The following is a 16720-nucleotide window of genomic DNA, read 5'->3' as shown; positions in this document are numbered from 1 at the left end:
CTATGGTTTTCATCTTAGCGAGTTGGTCAATGCTCACAACTTGATATGTGTAAATACTAATGATATACCTTTTGAAGGGAAGATGCTAGATCCTGCATAGATCTGGCCCTCTTCAGTTCTTCTCATGACAACTCCCTTGTTTCCTAGCAGACTTTGGACATGGAAAGCTTAAGTGATCACTTACTCATACTGATAGATCTTGTAGGAGCTGTCCGATTACCCCGACCAAACAAAAGAGTTTCTAAATCCGGCTGCACCAGACTAGAGGCAACCGTGGCAACCAGTCTTATCAGAGTATTGACCCTGCAGGCTCTCACAGATGTTGTTTTGGAGGAGTGTGAGAGAGCAGGTGTCACAGTATTCTGTATGAAGCAATTACAAATAAGTAGTTGTGAACAGGCAGTGTCTGTATCTGAGGCATGGTGGGATTCTGCCTAAGGGTGGAAAACCTAAAAATGCAACTAAACCAATAAAAATACAGGTAAATGTCTCCTGCTTTTAAATACACTAATACATCCCTCATACAGAAGCTTGAATGCCTTTGAGAAGCAGACAGTTTTGCAGGAGATGTTACCAACAGAGCCGGGTATCTGTGGAGAGACCAGGCAAAGAAATGGTTCCTAAAAGGCAGCAGCAACCTCCTTTTCAGTAATTGTTGAAGGTGTCAACTAATTGAAGATTGAGTCAATCTAAATAAAAAACTTAAAACTTACCTGTATTAGGATTTCATTACTGTGGACCTAAAATCGGTGGAAATCTATTTGTTTCAAGGAGTTGTTTTCCCTTACTTAATTTCTTCTACTAAACCATAATGGCTTCCTCTTATTAAATATTCTGGAGATGAAATAGTTACTTGGTTTGATCTCTGGGTGGTGACTAAACAAGAGGAGGTGATAAAAAAATATAAAAAAAACATGATACTCATCAGAGTATGGAATATTGAAAGTGATACCTTATCACTTTAATTGTTTTAAATTATCTAATTAAAAAAAAAAAAAATGGTTAGTTTAATAATGGATAGATGTAATAATGAGTGAGAGAAAATGTCTAGTTGAATTGAATTTGTTTCTTTAAGAAATTAAAGAAAGAATGTGAACAAAGAGATGGAATTCAGACAAGTAAGAATGATATAAAGTTAAAACATGGATAAATCAGAAATAGTTACAACAACAGAAGTGGAAATTGAAAAAGTTAAAAAAGTTAACAACCAAGATAGTTGAAAAAATATTAGAAAGTAACTATGGATAGTGAGAAATGCATTAAAATGGATAAATGAACATATAAAGTTTTTTTTTTTGTCTTCAGTCATTTGACTGGTTTGATGCAGCTCTCCAAGATTCCCTATCTAGTGCTAGTCGTTTCATTTCAGTATACCCTCTACATCCTACTTCCCCAACAATTTGTTTTACATATTCCAAACGTGGCCTGCCTACACAATTTTTCCCTTCTACCTGTCCTACCAATATTAAAACGACTATTCCAGGATGCCTTAGTATGTGGCCTATAAGTCTGTCTCTTCTTTTAACTATATTTTTCCAAATGCTTCTTTCTTCATCTATTTGCCGCAATACCTCTTCATTTGTCACTTTATCCACCCATCTGATTTTTAACATTCTCCTATAGCACCACATTTCAAAAGCTTCTAATCTTTTCTTCTCAGATACTCCGATCGTCCAAGTTTCACTTCCATATAAAGCGACACTCCAAACATATAATTTCAAAAATCTTTTCCTGACATTTAAATTAATTTTTGATGTAAACAAATTATATTTCTTACTGAAGGCTCGTTTCGTTTGTGCTATTCGGCATTTTATATCGCTCCTGCTTCGTCCATCTTTAGTAATTCTAATTCCCAAATAACAAAATTCTTCTACCTCCATAAACCTTTTCTCCTCCTATTTTCACATTCAGTGGTCCATCTTTGTTATTTCTACTACATTTCATTACTTTTGTTTTGTTCTTGTTTATTTTCATGCGATAGTTCTTGCGTAGGACTTCATCTATGCCGTTCATTGTTTCTTCTAAATCATTTTTACTCTCGGCTAGAATTACTATATCATCAGCAAATCGTAGCATCTTTATCTTTTCACCTTGTATTGTTACTCCCAATCTAAGTTGTTCTTTAACATCATTAACTGCTAGTTCCATGTAAAGATTAAAAAGTAACGGAGACAGGGAACATCCTTGTCGGACTCCCTTTCTTATTACGGCTTCTTTCTTAAGTTCTTCAATTGTTACTGTAGCTGTTTGGTTCCTGTACATGTTAGCAATTGTTCTTCTATCTCTGTATTTGAACACTAATTTTTTTTAAATGCTGAACATTTTATTCCAGTCTACATTATCGAATGCCTTTTCAAGGTCTATAAACGCCAAGTATGTTGGTTTGTTTTTCTTTAATCTTCCTTCTACTATTAATCTGAGGCCTAAAATTGCTTCCCTTGTCCCTATACTTTTCCTGAAACCAAATTGGTCTTCTCCTAACACTTCCGCCACTCTCCTCTCAATTCTTCTGTATAGAATTCTAGTTAAGATTTTTGATGCATGACTAGTTAAACTAATTGTTCTGTATTCTTCACATTTATCTGCCCCTGCTTTCTTTGGTATCATTACTATAACACTTTTTTTGAAGTCTGACGGAAATTCCCCTTTTTCATAAATATTACACACCAGTTTGTATAATCTATCAATCGCTTCCTCACCTGCACTGCGCAGTAATTCTACAGGTATTCCGTCTATTCCAGAAGCCTTTCTGCCATTTAAATCTTTTAATGCTCTCTTAAATTCAGATCTCAGTATTGTTTCTCCCATTTCATCCTCCTCAACTTCCTCTTCTTCCTCTATAACACCATTTTCTAATTCATTTCCTCCGTATAACTCTTCAATATATTCCACCCATCTATCGACTTTACCTTTCGTATTATATATTGGTGTACCATCTTTGTTTAACACATTATTAGCTTTTAATTTATGTACCCCAAAATTTTCCTTAACTTTCCTGTATGCTCCGTTTATTTTACCAATGTTCATTTCTCTTTCCACTTCTGAACACTTTTCTTTAATCCACTCTTCTTTCGCCAGTTTGCACTTCCTGTTTATAGCATTTCTTAATTGCCGATAGTTCCTTTTACTTTCTTCATCACTAGCATTCTTATATTTTCTACGTTCATCCATCAGCTGCAATATATCGTCTGAAACCCAAGGTTTTCTACCAGTTCTCTTTATTCCGCCTAAGTTTGCTTCTGCTGATTTAAGAATTTCCTTTTTAACATTCTTCCATTCTTCTTCTACATTTTCTACCTTATCTTTTTTACTCAGACCTCTTGCGATGTCCTCCTCAAAAATCTTCTTTACCTCCTCTTCCTCAAGCTTCTCTAAATTCCACCGATTCATCTGACACCTTTTCTTCAGGTTTTTAAACCCCAATCTACATTTCATTATCACCAAATTATGTTCGCTATCAATGTCTGCTCCAGGGTAGGTTTTGCAGTCAACGAGTTGATTTCTAAATCTTTGCTTAACCATGATATTATCTATCTGATACCTTGCAGTATCGCCTGGCTTTTTCCAAGTGTATATTCTTCTATTATGATTTTTAAATTGGGTGTTGGCAATTACTAAATTATACTTCGTGCAAGACTCTATAAGTCGATCCCCTCTTTCATTCCTTTTGCCCAGCCTGTATTCACCCACTATATTTCCTTCCTTGCCTTTTCCAATGCTTGCATTCCAATCTCCAACTATTATTAAATTTTCATCTCCTTTTACGTGTTTAATTGCTTCATCAATCTCTTCGTATACACACTCTACCTCATCATCATCTTGGGCGCTTGTAGGCATATAGATGTTGACAATCGTTGTCGGTTTAGGTTTTGATTTTATCCTTATTACAATGATTCTATCGCTATGCGTCTTGAAATACTCCACTCTCCTCCCTATCTTCTTGTTCATCACGAAACCTACTCCTGCCTGCCCATTATTCTACGCTGAGTTAATTACTTTAAACTCACCTGACCAAAAGTCGCCTTCCTCTTTCCACCGAACCTCACTAATTCCTACTATATCCACATTTACCCTATCCATTTCCCTTTTTAAATTTTCTACCCTACCAACCTTTTTTAAGCTTCTAACATTCCACGCTCTGACTCGTAGAATGTTATTTTTTACTTTTCTGGTGACCCCTTCCTTAGTAGTCCCTACCCGGAGATTCGAATGGGGGACTATTTTACCTCCAGAATATTTTACCAAGGAAGGCGCCTCCATTATTTCTATGTAAAAATGCAGAGAGCCACATTTTCTTGGAAAAAAAAACAGCTGTAGTTTTCCATTGCTTTCAGCTGCGCAGTACTCAGAGGACTGAGTGATGTTGATATGGCCGTTTAAGTCATTGTGACTCACGCCCCTAACAACTACTGAAAGAGCTACTGCCCTCTTTCAGGAATTATTCCTTAGTCTGGCTGTCAACAGATACCTCTCCGATATGGTTGCACCTTCGGTCCAGCTACTCTGTATCCCTGATCACTCAGAAAATTATCACCAACATAAAAGAGATAAAATTTAAAAGAAGTATAAAATAGTACAAAGGCTTGTTGTATTCCATAGGGAGTAATAAGAAAGAAAAAAATATTATTGGTAATGCTCTTTCTACAAAGATGCTATAGCATATAGAAAAGCATGGGAGATAGACAAAAATATATTTATTTTCCATAAAGTCTATGTGGAAAAACTTTGTTACAGGATAGCAATAGGGTTAGTAGGTAGTAGGAATACATATGATTATATAAAATAACAAAATTATGATAAAGTGCTGGACGAGGAATAAGAAACTGATGATTTTAGAGAAAACTACTATTACTTAAAACTCAAATAATTAAATAAGAGTAAATCAGTATGGGTTAATGATATACCATCTGAATTACTATGATACCTGGAAGAGGACTGAATAAACATTAATATTATTAGTATATAAAATTAATGAAATTGGAAAATTACCCTCAGATTTTGCTAATAGTTTAGTGAATAGTAGCAGACTTCATTCATATAATACTAAGTTTATTAAATTGAACTATATAATGAAATTGATTTAATTAAGTGAAAATTAAAATGACAGAAAACAAAATTGGCTATCATAATTGATTTTGGAACTTTTAGCCAGTGCCAAAAATGTTACTTATTGTATGCAACAGTTATTGCATACGTAACATTTTTAGCACTGGCTAAAAGTAGCCAGTGGAATATTGTAAGTAATATTCCAAGGACACTGGAAATCATTAAAAAATTACTCGAGGGGGACTTCCACTATATCCTAATAGTTTTTTGTTGAAATCTTTAGATTTTGTTTTTAAACATTTTTTTTTTTAATAAGGTTTTGAGGGGAAAATGATAAAAAATAAAGTTTATCAAAAACCAGTAAGTATTTATTAGTATAGTAAAAGTAGGAATAAAGCTGTACAATTGTAAAACAGCTCTGCAGACATATTTTAGACTTATAGATGAATAAAATGAGTTGAGCATCTAATGGATAGCTGCTGAGACACTGAAAAGGAGAGGGGCACTGGAAATGGTATATGACATCAAGAATTGGTTGAGCCAGGAGTGGAAGGAAGCAAGCTCCTGTATTCAGTCTGGTGAAAAGGTTGCTTGTCTATCAAAACGTCTCATCCGCTGCACTTTCCTTAACTCAATTAAAGAAAGACAGCATTTACTATTATGAAATAGAAAATTTTATTAAGGCTTATTGCAAATACATCATTCCTCCTAATAGCATGGAAATTTACTACAAAATTTTCTAAAAACTGAAAATATATTTGCTCTAACTCAGCCACAATTATAAATGATAACATTCCAAGTAATCTAGTTAAAATAGAAATTTGATTTACTCTGTTAAAAGAAGGTTTAATTGTTGCCATACCAAAGAAAGTAGGAGTGGATAGAAATGAGTGCGATTGCTCAATCAGATTAACATCTCATACACCAGATTTACTCATTAGATTTGTTTGAACACAAACAAAATGTGTGGTGGAAAGTGAAGACCAGTGAGTATCAGAGTAAATATGGGTTCAAAGAAGACTAATCTGGTCCTAAGATTCATTTTAAGAGATAGATTTAAGAGAATAAGACAAACTGTATTGTAGATGGTATCCATAGTCGGAAAGCATTTAACAATGTAGATTGGAATAATATGATTATTTAAAAAAATTCATTCAAATGTAAGGGAAATCTGGCCACCAGACTGGTCAAGTAGTTAACTCATTATTGCAAATCAGTTGTTTAACCAGCTGATTTTCAACGTTGAAGGTTCTGTGATCCAAATCCTGGTAAAAGTTAGTTGCTTTTATATGGATTTGAATACTAGACAGTGGATACTGGTGTACTTTGGTGGCTGGTGTTCAACTAATCATACGTCTCAGGAATGGTCAGCCTAAGTCTGTACAAGATTACACTTCATTTACATGTCATACATATCATCCCCATCTCATTAGGCCATGGGGGGGGGGGACAGTTGTTGACTAGTTGAACTGATTGTAATGTACATTAGGAGAATAAAAATAAATTAAAATGTAGGGAAAAAGTCATTTGCAATCTGTATAAGAGTAATGTGGCAGAGTAGAAGATAAAGAAAAACTGACTTAGAAAGCAGTGAAACAAGAAAGTCTCTCCTGTTGGTTTTCATCTTGCACACAGAGGCAATACAGAAAATGCAGGAAAAATTTTTGTGAACTATCAAGAGAAAAAATAAAGATATTATATTTTGCTAATAACACTGTTCTTTTTGTAAAATCAAAAATGAGTTAGAGAAATTGTTAGAGAAATGGTAGGAGAGAAATTCAGTTTGAAAATAAAAATAACCGAAAGTAAGATATTAATGTGCCAAAAAGGAGCATAATGAGGAATTAAATCTTAAGATTTAAATATAAAAGATCCAGATTTTACTTAGGCCATAACACTGCAAAGGATAAATGAAATAAGGTTGAAACTAAAGTTAAATTTGTGCAAAGAAGAGCTTTCATGCAACAAAAAAGGCAATTACTAACAAACATAGGTTGTCTGAGTGAAATGCCTTATTGTGTATTAGTAAAATGTCAATAATTAAAACAGGAAAGAGAAGATGTAAGGTTTTGAAATCTAGTGCTGTAACCAGAGATTAGTCAATAAAATAAAAAATGAATAAATCTAATGATAAATAGGGAAGTACAAAAAAAAAGCTCTAGACTAGTGATTTCTAAAGTATTTCCACAAATATTTCTTCACTATTGTATGTCTTCAAAATGTTATTAGTTTTAAATAATAAATTATTGGATCAAATTTTAATCTAGTATAATGTAAGGAAATATGATTAAATGCATAATGTATAGAAAAATGTGTGTAAGATGGCAGTTGTTGAAGTTTTCTTGTTTTATCTGAAAAAAAAACGTAGTAAACATCAGCTATTTGAGAAATCAGTTTTTGAGAGTTTGAAAATAAGATGAAATTTTTTATCACCATTTATTTTTTAAAACATATTTACAATCGTTCATTTTTATAGGTTTGTTGGAAAATTCCATTGTAGCAAACAAGACTAAGTAAAATTACTTGATGTGAGAATAAAGCTGTATTTTAAATATTTGATATTATGTAGCCTCTATTTCTTCTTTGATTCTCTTATGGCTTAAAAGTTTACTGCTGATATTCAGACTTTATTTGATAAAAATAAGTAACAGCTACTTAAACAATGATATTACTGTCAGCAATTTCTCTTTCTTCATTTATAACTTTTACTTCTTAAAGGTTTGATAATTCTTTTAAGTGTTTTCCTTTTAACTATTTGTATGATTTACTTTTGTTTATCCTTAGTGATCTGTGTTTCTATACCATGAAAAATTTTCTAAGTTGTTCAGTTCAGAAATTCTTTGGATGTTCATTAATTTTTTAACAAGTTCCTATTAAACAGGACAAGCTACAATGTTAATAAATTATTAAATTTACTTTATTTTAAATTAGGCCTATTCTTTTAAATTATATTTTACCAGTTTATTGTATTCAGTATTGGTTTAATTCTCTCTTCATTGTCATTGATACAAGTTCTCAGAAACTAATTCCAAGTTACTATAAACAAGACTTCAAGAATAACTGACATTATCAACTGTAAAACTGGAATTTTTGAAAGCATATAAACAACTAATAATAGATACGGCTGTAAAAATATTTGTCTACATAATTGTATTATTTATAAATAAATATATACAAATGTATGTATTTATGAAATGATTACATTAAAATAAATATTTAAAATAATCTGGATAAAATACAATAGATGTTTTTCTATCTCCAAGACTTTAACTTATGTTTTATTTAATTATACCTTCAAATGAGAAACTCTTCCCAGTTTTAGTTTGCGGTAGTAAACGACATAATTTACTTTAAACATAACAGATTAAAAAGTATCGTAAAACCCGATATTCCAATCTAATAATACCTCGTTACCAGCGAATTCTCTCATGGAAGAATTTAAATTACCTTATTTTTGAAAGCTCGAGTAATGTTTTTCTAATCAGTGGTTATGAAGTAGATTAATTAATAGGAATAAGGAAAATAGCAGGCGATAATTTTTCAGAAAATTAGTTTGTTTTACAGATTAAAATTCAGCAGTTTCTCTTCTTTTGTGCCGCGACCCAAGTGCATTGTGGGATTGCAATGGTGGGCGCGTGATTTTGAACAAATGCAGGATGCCAGCGCCAAATACAGGTAAACCTTTGAAATGTTAGTAAGATGTATTAACTCAAAACATTTGCATTCAGATTAATGTTTTGTTTGAACTCATTGTTTCTTAGAGTAACTCTGATTTCAGCAATACAAAATAAGGTCTATACGTGTTGTTAGATATGCGATTAGTATCGTCTGTCTTTAGCAGCTAGCCTATCTAGATTTCATCCGTATAGGTTATTACGAAACTCGTTATTTTATATTTGTGTTATGTTGATTTCTACTTGTGATATTCGTTGAGCTTCAGATTTATAAAGCTGTGGAGTCTTAATTATTGTCAAACTATATTAAACTATTGCAGAAATTCAAATTTCCCTGCTTTGCTGGCAGGTTATGGCGCGTCATTTGAGCTCTTGGGAGATTTGCTGAACACAAATGGCGCCTAGATGGTGTTCAAACTGAGCAGAAAATAGTATTTTACTGTATTTTTGTCAAGAGTGTGTACGTTACTACGTTTGTTACTACGTTTATATTTATTTTTTTGTGGTAGAATCTTGTGTTGTGTTACATCTCGCCTTTTTATTACAGTTGTTTAGACTGCAGCTCTTGTAGTAAGTTTATAGATCTGTGAAGTGTTTTGAAGGTTTCTTTTACATCCAGATTTTATTTACGGTGTATTGATTTCAAAATAAGATGTTAAATTTTGTGCATTAGTGTTAATATATTTTTTCTTTGCATTTCGAGTATGGATAAGTTGATGAATTTATGTAGGTTCTTAGGTTATGTTAGTGTGCATTTTCGTTAATTGGTGTGCTTTCTGGTTTACATTGTGAGTTTCTGTTGTGACTTGTAATACAGAAATACAAGTTACCCATCATTCGTTTGAAATGAAATGGTAATTAATTGGGTAGGACATTATATAATCTATTAGATTGAATCTGTATGTTGGCAGTTATTTTCCAGACATTTTATTTTTGTAATGTTCATATTTTAAGCCTTGGGCACAGTTTAGATTTTGAGACATTAGATTTTGATATACATTTTTTTGTGAAATTTGGGTTCTTGTTTAATTCCGTGATACATCTTGAATGTATATTAATTTGTGTAATTTTTCATAACTTGTTTTTTTTGCTAAAATAATTTACTACTTTTAACTGTAATTAGTTTTTGTGTAAAGGTTAATACGTTGGATGCAGGTGTTCTATTTATATTTGTGTGATATGGTAAGTATGGAGGTTAGCAATATTTCAATTTTCTCTTGCAGACTTATGCAGTAATACTACCATGATTTAACAAGGCTCTGACCTACTTATTAACATCAAATCTACCCATTAGAAGTTGTGCAGCATTAATTCCAGTTTTTTTGTCTAAAAATATAAAAGATATTTTAACTTATTAGTTTACCGTGCTTTTGAAGTTAAGTATTATTATGAAATGGGATACTTCTAATGTTATCCTTTCATTTAATTAGAATTAAATGTTTTGTGCTTAATTAGCAACTAATTATATATATGTTCTTTATTGTCATTTTTATAAAACGTTTGAAAAATCTCAGAAAGGTTAAATAACATTAAACTGAAAGAAATTTGAGATTTTAGAATTTGTTTTTGTATAAGAAACTAATTTTAACTTATTGGGTAAATTCCCTCCTGTCCCTGTTGGTGCCCATTTGTAGGAGATACATATTTTTGTTGCAAATCCAAATACCTTGCAAATTATCTATTAAATAAAATGCTGAAATTGAGGTTGCTGTTTCTTCATGTGCTTGGAACGGAGGGGGTGGTGTGGCGACCGGTAATGTCACAAGGTGTTCCTTTACGGGGTTGGGATGTTTTTTTCATGTACAAAATGGGAAGTAATTATTGTTCAAATAGTTCTTTGTAGCTTATTGGACCCTGACCATTACACTTTTTGTAATGATGCTAGACAAATAATAGAAAAAAATATTCTGCTTGGATAATATTTAATATTTCTTTGTAAAATTCTTCTTACCTAGTGTGTAAAATGCTGATTTACCCTTTATTTTACATCCAGTCCATCATAGTTTTATGTAGCCATTGATACTAATTTATGATCTATTCAGAATTAAGATTAATTAAAATGATATTGGGTTATTTCTACTGCAATTTTTCAAAATTTTTTTCTCCACAGCTTGCATTGTCAATTAAGAATAATGTTACACTGCAGTCTGCTGTTTCCCTTGAGATTAATGGATACATTTTTGGTTTGGTAATGTCAGTTTTGTCTATATTTTGTGGTTTGATTTCTTAAAGATCTGTTTTGAGACACCTGTATTTTGAGATATCTGTATTGTACCTTTTTGGAACTACAATTTTAGGTAATTATTGCGAAACATGATATGCACTCAAGTCAATAAGATTGTCATATGCTATGATTCATCAATTATCAAGAAAAAAATTTTTTCTACCATAGCTTTTAATTTTTGCTATCGTTTTGTTGTAGTAATGATAATGATGTTTTTTTTTTTTTACATTTTCTTGACGTATGAGAAGGAATAAAATCAGTTATACCACAAAAATTAGTATTCAATCAACTATATTTTTATTTACTCTACACTACTGAAGATGACTCGCATATAACTTAAAAATAGCATTAATACAATGTTTTTCACCCAGTTTTGCCCCTTGTAAATTTCGCACTACTCTCACCAATCGTAATTAAGTAGTACTGTACAAATGTGGATTAAATAATTGGTTATTCTATACAATCATTGATTCAGCCTAACAATTGGCCAATTTAAGTTAATATTTTAGATTAGAAGAGGTTAACAAGCAGAGCAAGCATTAAGTTATGTTTGCTGATATTGTATGAAGTTAAGAAACTCGTTTAATTTTATTTTTGTAATTCAGTTGCGTTAATGTTTCATTTCAATCTATCAGTAACTGAAAATAAGTAAAAAAAAATTGTGATGAAGTTATTTAAGAATGAATAATAAACATTTGATACAGATTATACAAAAAAGAAAAATAAACACAAGAGTATTGATAGGAATTCAAAACATTACCCTTGCTGCTACGGGAATATGTAATTTTTTGACTTTAAACTCTTTGTAAGTCAAAAACTGCAATTAAGCAACTTTTTTTGTATATTTACAATCAGCGTAGTGAAAAAACAATAACATATTCCAAGATTATTAACATTTGAATGCGCATCATTTTTCCAAATAATTACCATATATTTTTAACATTTTGATTAGTTGCAAATTGAATTATGAGAATTAAATCATTAATCATTACTGTTTATTTCAATGGAACCATGGAAGAAAAGATGTTTCACCATCAGTAAATAGTTGTATCAATTAACATTTTTGTAAAGTGTAAAATTTACATAGTTAAAAAACGATTGTTGAAATTTTGTTTTTTTTCATATCTCCTCATTTGCTCATAGTTTTCAACTTTAATATTAAAATTGTTCTCTGATGATTCTTGAACCACATGAATTTTATAAGGATGATTTATTTTAAGAACATTTTGTACTGAGCTTTTACATTTGCTAAGTTCTTTAGCACCCTTTCTTGTTGAAATTTTTGGATTGCTTGTAAGCAAACCTTTGTCACCAAATTTGGCTTGCCTAAAGGAAGATCTTAAAAACTTCCTACTGTTAAAACAGCAGATTTTGATATAGAGGGGTGATTGTGAGTTTCAGTATAAAACATATTGGGGCTTTTCCAAAACTTCTCATTCATTGGGACTTTTTTTGTTTTGCTTGGGGACAACTTAATGTAAAATTTGAAGTTTAAGTTTACAATTTTACATGGAGAAAAATGTGATTAAGAAACTAGCTGTTTATTTTGTTTTGAGTCCAGGGAAACTGTTTGTACTTTTAAATGAGTTTGTAGTTTAGAGTAAAGTCACTTTGAAATTCATTGTGTGAATAAAATGTTTATGTTAAAGTTTTCTTTTGCACATGATTTTTTTTTTTTATTGTGTTATGTTGTATGTGCTAATATTGTTATGAATCTTCTAGGTGTTTTTGTATTCTCCACTTTTCCTCCAGTTTCACATGAATAAAATTGGATGCGATAATTTCTGAAGATTTATTCTCAATATATTGTGCTTGAATATTACATCATATTTTTCTGTTTATAGTATATATAGTTCATAATTTAGTTTAAAGTAAGCCTCCACAAATGTGGATAAATGTAATAATAATTACAAATGTAATAATAATTACATTTTCCTTTGTCTCAAGGCTTGGTGATGATGTCATTGCTTAATGGAGTCAGTAGCAATGGGCAATGTAAGTTGCAAACTCCTGTAGGTTCAGTACTTTCATTTTTATTGTCTTTTTTGTATCACAATAAACTATTAAATAATTGAGATATGTTTGTCTCATTTGAGAAACAAAAGTTCATTAGAGAAACAAAACTGTTATTAAATAAGATTTATTTTTTTGTTATATACCATGAAATTTTTAGTTTTTGATTTTATATAGATATTGTTTTATTACAGAGGGAAGTACTTTGGCCCAAGAACCTGGACCTGGTACTGTTGTAGAGAGTCTCAACCTGGAGGAATCAGAGCTGGGTTCATTAACTCTTGGTTCAGATGATCAGTTAAGGTCTGAACTAGAGACTTTAGTTAATATTGATGATGAACTTGAAGGATTTCATTCGGAATCTCTCATCACTGATGCTGATTCTCATTCACTTGTTGCCCATGAGGTGACTGTCATTGCGGAAGAAGCAGATGAAAATCTGTCTATTTTACCTCATATGGATGATGAGGTAATTATATATATTATAATTTTCATTACTAACAAATAAAATCATAGCACATGAATAATAGCAAAAAAAAAGAAAAAAAATTGTTATAGTAAGAAAAAAGTATCATTAACATGAACATTTTCATATACGTTTAAAACAGTTGTTGGTCTGAAAAGAGAGGCATAATATTTTGTAATACTACTTTATGCTAGAGGAGAAAAGAGGGGATAAATCTTTTTGTTACATCGTGAAAATAAAACTGAGAAAAATGTAATGTCTTTTTAAACCTTGTAAAATTATCTTTTCTTATTTATTTGTTTATTAATTTTTATTAATACATGACAAAAACAAAATTTATTTTATTTTTGTTAAGTTAAAAAAAGGGAATGAAGTTGGATTTCAACAGGTAGGCCTTCGCCTTGTAAGATCCAAATATTTCAGTAATTAAGATTTTATTTGGGTATAACTCTGGAATCACTGAAAATAAGTACCTCTTATGGTATTTCGTTGGAAGACTCTCAATGAGGGCTTATTACTGCAGTTAAGAAAAAGTCCAAAATCCAAACTTTTTGGATTTTGGGCTTTTTGGTCCGGTTGATTGCAATCAAAAGGGGAGGAGCACAATTAGATGTTACAACAGTAAACCCAAAATTTCAACATCTGTGGCTAATCGTTTTTAACTTATGCAATATACATATATACGTACATACAGATGTCATACCGAAACTAGTCAAGATGGATATTTCCATTGAAATCTGAAAACTGAAATTTTCCACGATCACAATACGTCCTTTATTTCGTTCAAGGAAGTAAAAATCCAGTGGCCTTTAACATAAGTTGAATTTTATAATTTGAAAATCTTATCTACCAAAAATTGAAATAAGGTTAATAGACCAGGAACATTAGTCATTGATTTTGGAAAAATTCATACTATTCTCTGATGATGTAGAAGAAGGCATGATGATGTAGAAGACGAAAACTATTGTTTTTAACAAAAAAGTAACATGAATCTGGTTTCTGAAGGGGGGAAAACCGAAAAAGTGGCCCAAATGGCTGGTGAAAATTGTGTTTAGCTTGTGTATAGCTAGAAATCACTTTAGAAAAAAATGTCAGAGGGAAATAGTTTAGGTAATCACTTAACCTATTAATTGAGATGTTTTAGATAATGATTCCATTATTAGATCACGTGCAATGTGCAAAAAAGTGTGAAAATATGAACCTAACGTTTGAGATTCAGTAAGTTTTTTATTTTTTCCTCAAAATTTTAAATTTTGAGAAAAATTAACTCTAATGTTATCCAAAAAGAACCCCTGAGCTGGATACTTATGAATGATGAAGATTGATGGATAACCAGGGTGAAGATTTGGCAAATAAAGAAGGTGAAAAACATGAAGAAGAAGTAGAGACATAGAAGTAACAAGTATAGAAAAATTCAGGAAAAAACAGCACCTTTAATATATTTAATTTTGTAAAAATGTTGTATTTTTTGTAATAAAATATAACAAAATTTTCAACCAGTTGTAATGGCATTTTCATTTCGTATTGCTTCATGTGTAGATACATTCTTTAAAATCATTCTCTTTTTATTACATATAAAAGTTACGTTATTAGTAACATTGGATTACATTATACAAAACTAAGAGTATGAAAACCATGCTGTGTTACAGCATGATACATGCTGCAATTTGATTGTAATATTCATTAATCCATATTTCATTGCTTTATAAGCAGTACAAGTTCAAACATATCTATTAATCGGTCTAAATGTTAATAGTATAATAGTATACAGTTGCAACCAATATGTAACTCAATGATTGCAAATATTACAAGTGCATATTACTAAAATGACTTATTTCATTAAGAAATTGTAATTTATGTGTTTTTTATTTTTCCTGTTTTATTTTAATGCGTTATCTCTCTTTAAAAAAAGAATGATCAGCTTTCAGTGATTAGAAGCAGAGATATCAATCACTTTACTTTAAAGCCCCCTGGTCACTATTTGTTAGTATTTGACAGCCGTGAAGCATTCAAGAGTAATCTCAATCGCGTGGTCGGTTTGCTGTTTTGTCATTGCTGTTTCTTGGACAGTTTCGCACTAAAAAATTTTAAATTGTCAAAAAAATGTTTAAACATTTATTAATCATCCATCCAAATTTAAGCCATTAATGTTAGTTAGCTTCAAAAATATGAATTTTGAAATAAAAAACACTTGCAAATATCTCTGGAATTATTTAACTGATTAAAGTCCTTTGAAGCTTAAATTAAAGGTATAAAAAGTACTTTTTGATGCATGTGGTTTCATTTGAACAATTTTATTTTTTGCCAAAAATTGTATTTTAGAATATTGCAAAATTTTATAAACATTAATAAATAATAGAAAGATGAGCGGAAAAATAATGGTTTTTATAAGAAAAGTCACATTTTCCTCTTTTATTCAATTTAGCCAAGTAGACCCAAAAATCCCTCTATGCTCAGACCCAGAACTCCAGAAGTAGACCTAGAAATCCTTGTATCTCCTAATTATGGAATCATTATATATGTCTCAGTTTATAAGTTAAGCGATTACCTCTGATTTTCTCCTCTGACCTTTTTTTTTTTAAAGTGATCTCTGACCGAGCTATATGTCATTTTTGCTGGTCAGTTGAGCCATTTTTTCAATTTTCTGCTCTCCCCCTCCCTTCTGAAACCTGATTATTTTACCTTTTTGTTAGAAACAATAGTTTTCATTGGTTACATCATTATGTCAAGTTACAGAGTGGTATGAAATTTTCTGAAAAATGACTTGTTTTTTGTCTAATGATCCTGGTTATGAATATTTGATGGAGGTTAAAAAAAATATTGATGTATATATATATATATATATATATATATATATATATATATATATCTCAATATTTTTTTGCTGGTCAAATATATATATATTAAAAATTTACTGACCATTTTTTACACCATATGTATTAGAATGAAAGTTTATTTTTTGTGTGGTTATCCATCTGAACATTGTAAAAACATTTTGCACCTGTTGATTCATTTTCTAAGTGTTGACACAATTTCAGTTATGTAATTAGGTTTTATTTCTCTTAATGTTTTAGGTTAGCAGAATATTGACTTTAGCTTTATAAAAGTTTTTGTAGGTTTTTTCTTTATAATATATCAGACATGTTGAATGTGAATAATTTTCAGATCATTTTAAACTAAAATAATTGTTATACAAGCATAATTAGAAATTCTATTTCATTGATTATGGAATTTATAAGGTATTTTAATTTTTTTCCCAGTAGAGTTCAAAATGCTTGTAATTTTATTTATATTGTG

The 16720-nt window shown here is 30.7% G+C and overlaps 1 protein-coding gene across 5 annotated transcripts in view; it reads left to right on the top strand.

Annotated features, from left to right (window-relative positions):
- The first annotated feature begins 8667 nt into the window (after nucleotides 1-8667).
- Nucleotides 8668-16720, top strand: part of mip120 (Myb-interacting protein 120) — a 111299-nt gene continuing 103246 nt past the window's right edge. For all 5 annotated transcript variants that reach the window (XM_075379091.1, XM_075379077.1, XM_075379086.1 and 2 more), the window contains exons 1-2: nucleotides 8668-8721; nucleotides 13152-13426. In XM_075379091.1, the coding sequence (XP_075235206.1) occupies nucleotides 8703-8721; nucleotides 13152-13426 (294 nt within the window). In that variant the 5' untranslated portion in view covers nucleotides 8668-8702. The remainder of the gene's footprint in view (nucleotides 8722-13151; nucleotides 13427-16720) is intronic.

Source organism: Lycorma delicatula, chromosome 1 (genome assembly GCF_047948215.1).
Source record: "Lycorma delicatula isolate Av1 chromosome 1, ASM4794821v1, whole genome shotgun sequence".
Lineage (NCBI taxonomy): Eukaryota > Metazoa > Arthropoda > Insecta > Hemiptera > Fulgoridae > Lycorma > Lycorma delicatula.
This window is presented reverse-complemented; position numbering and strand designations above follow the sequence as displayed.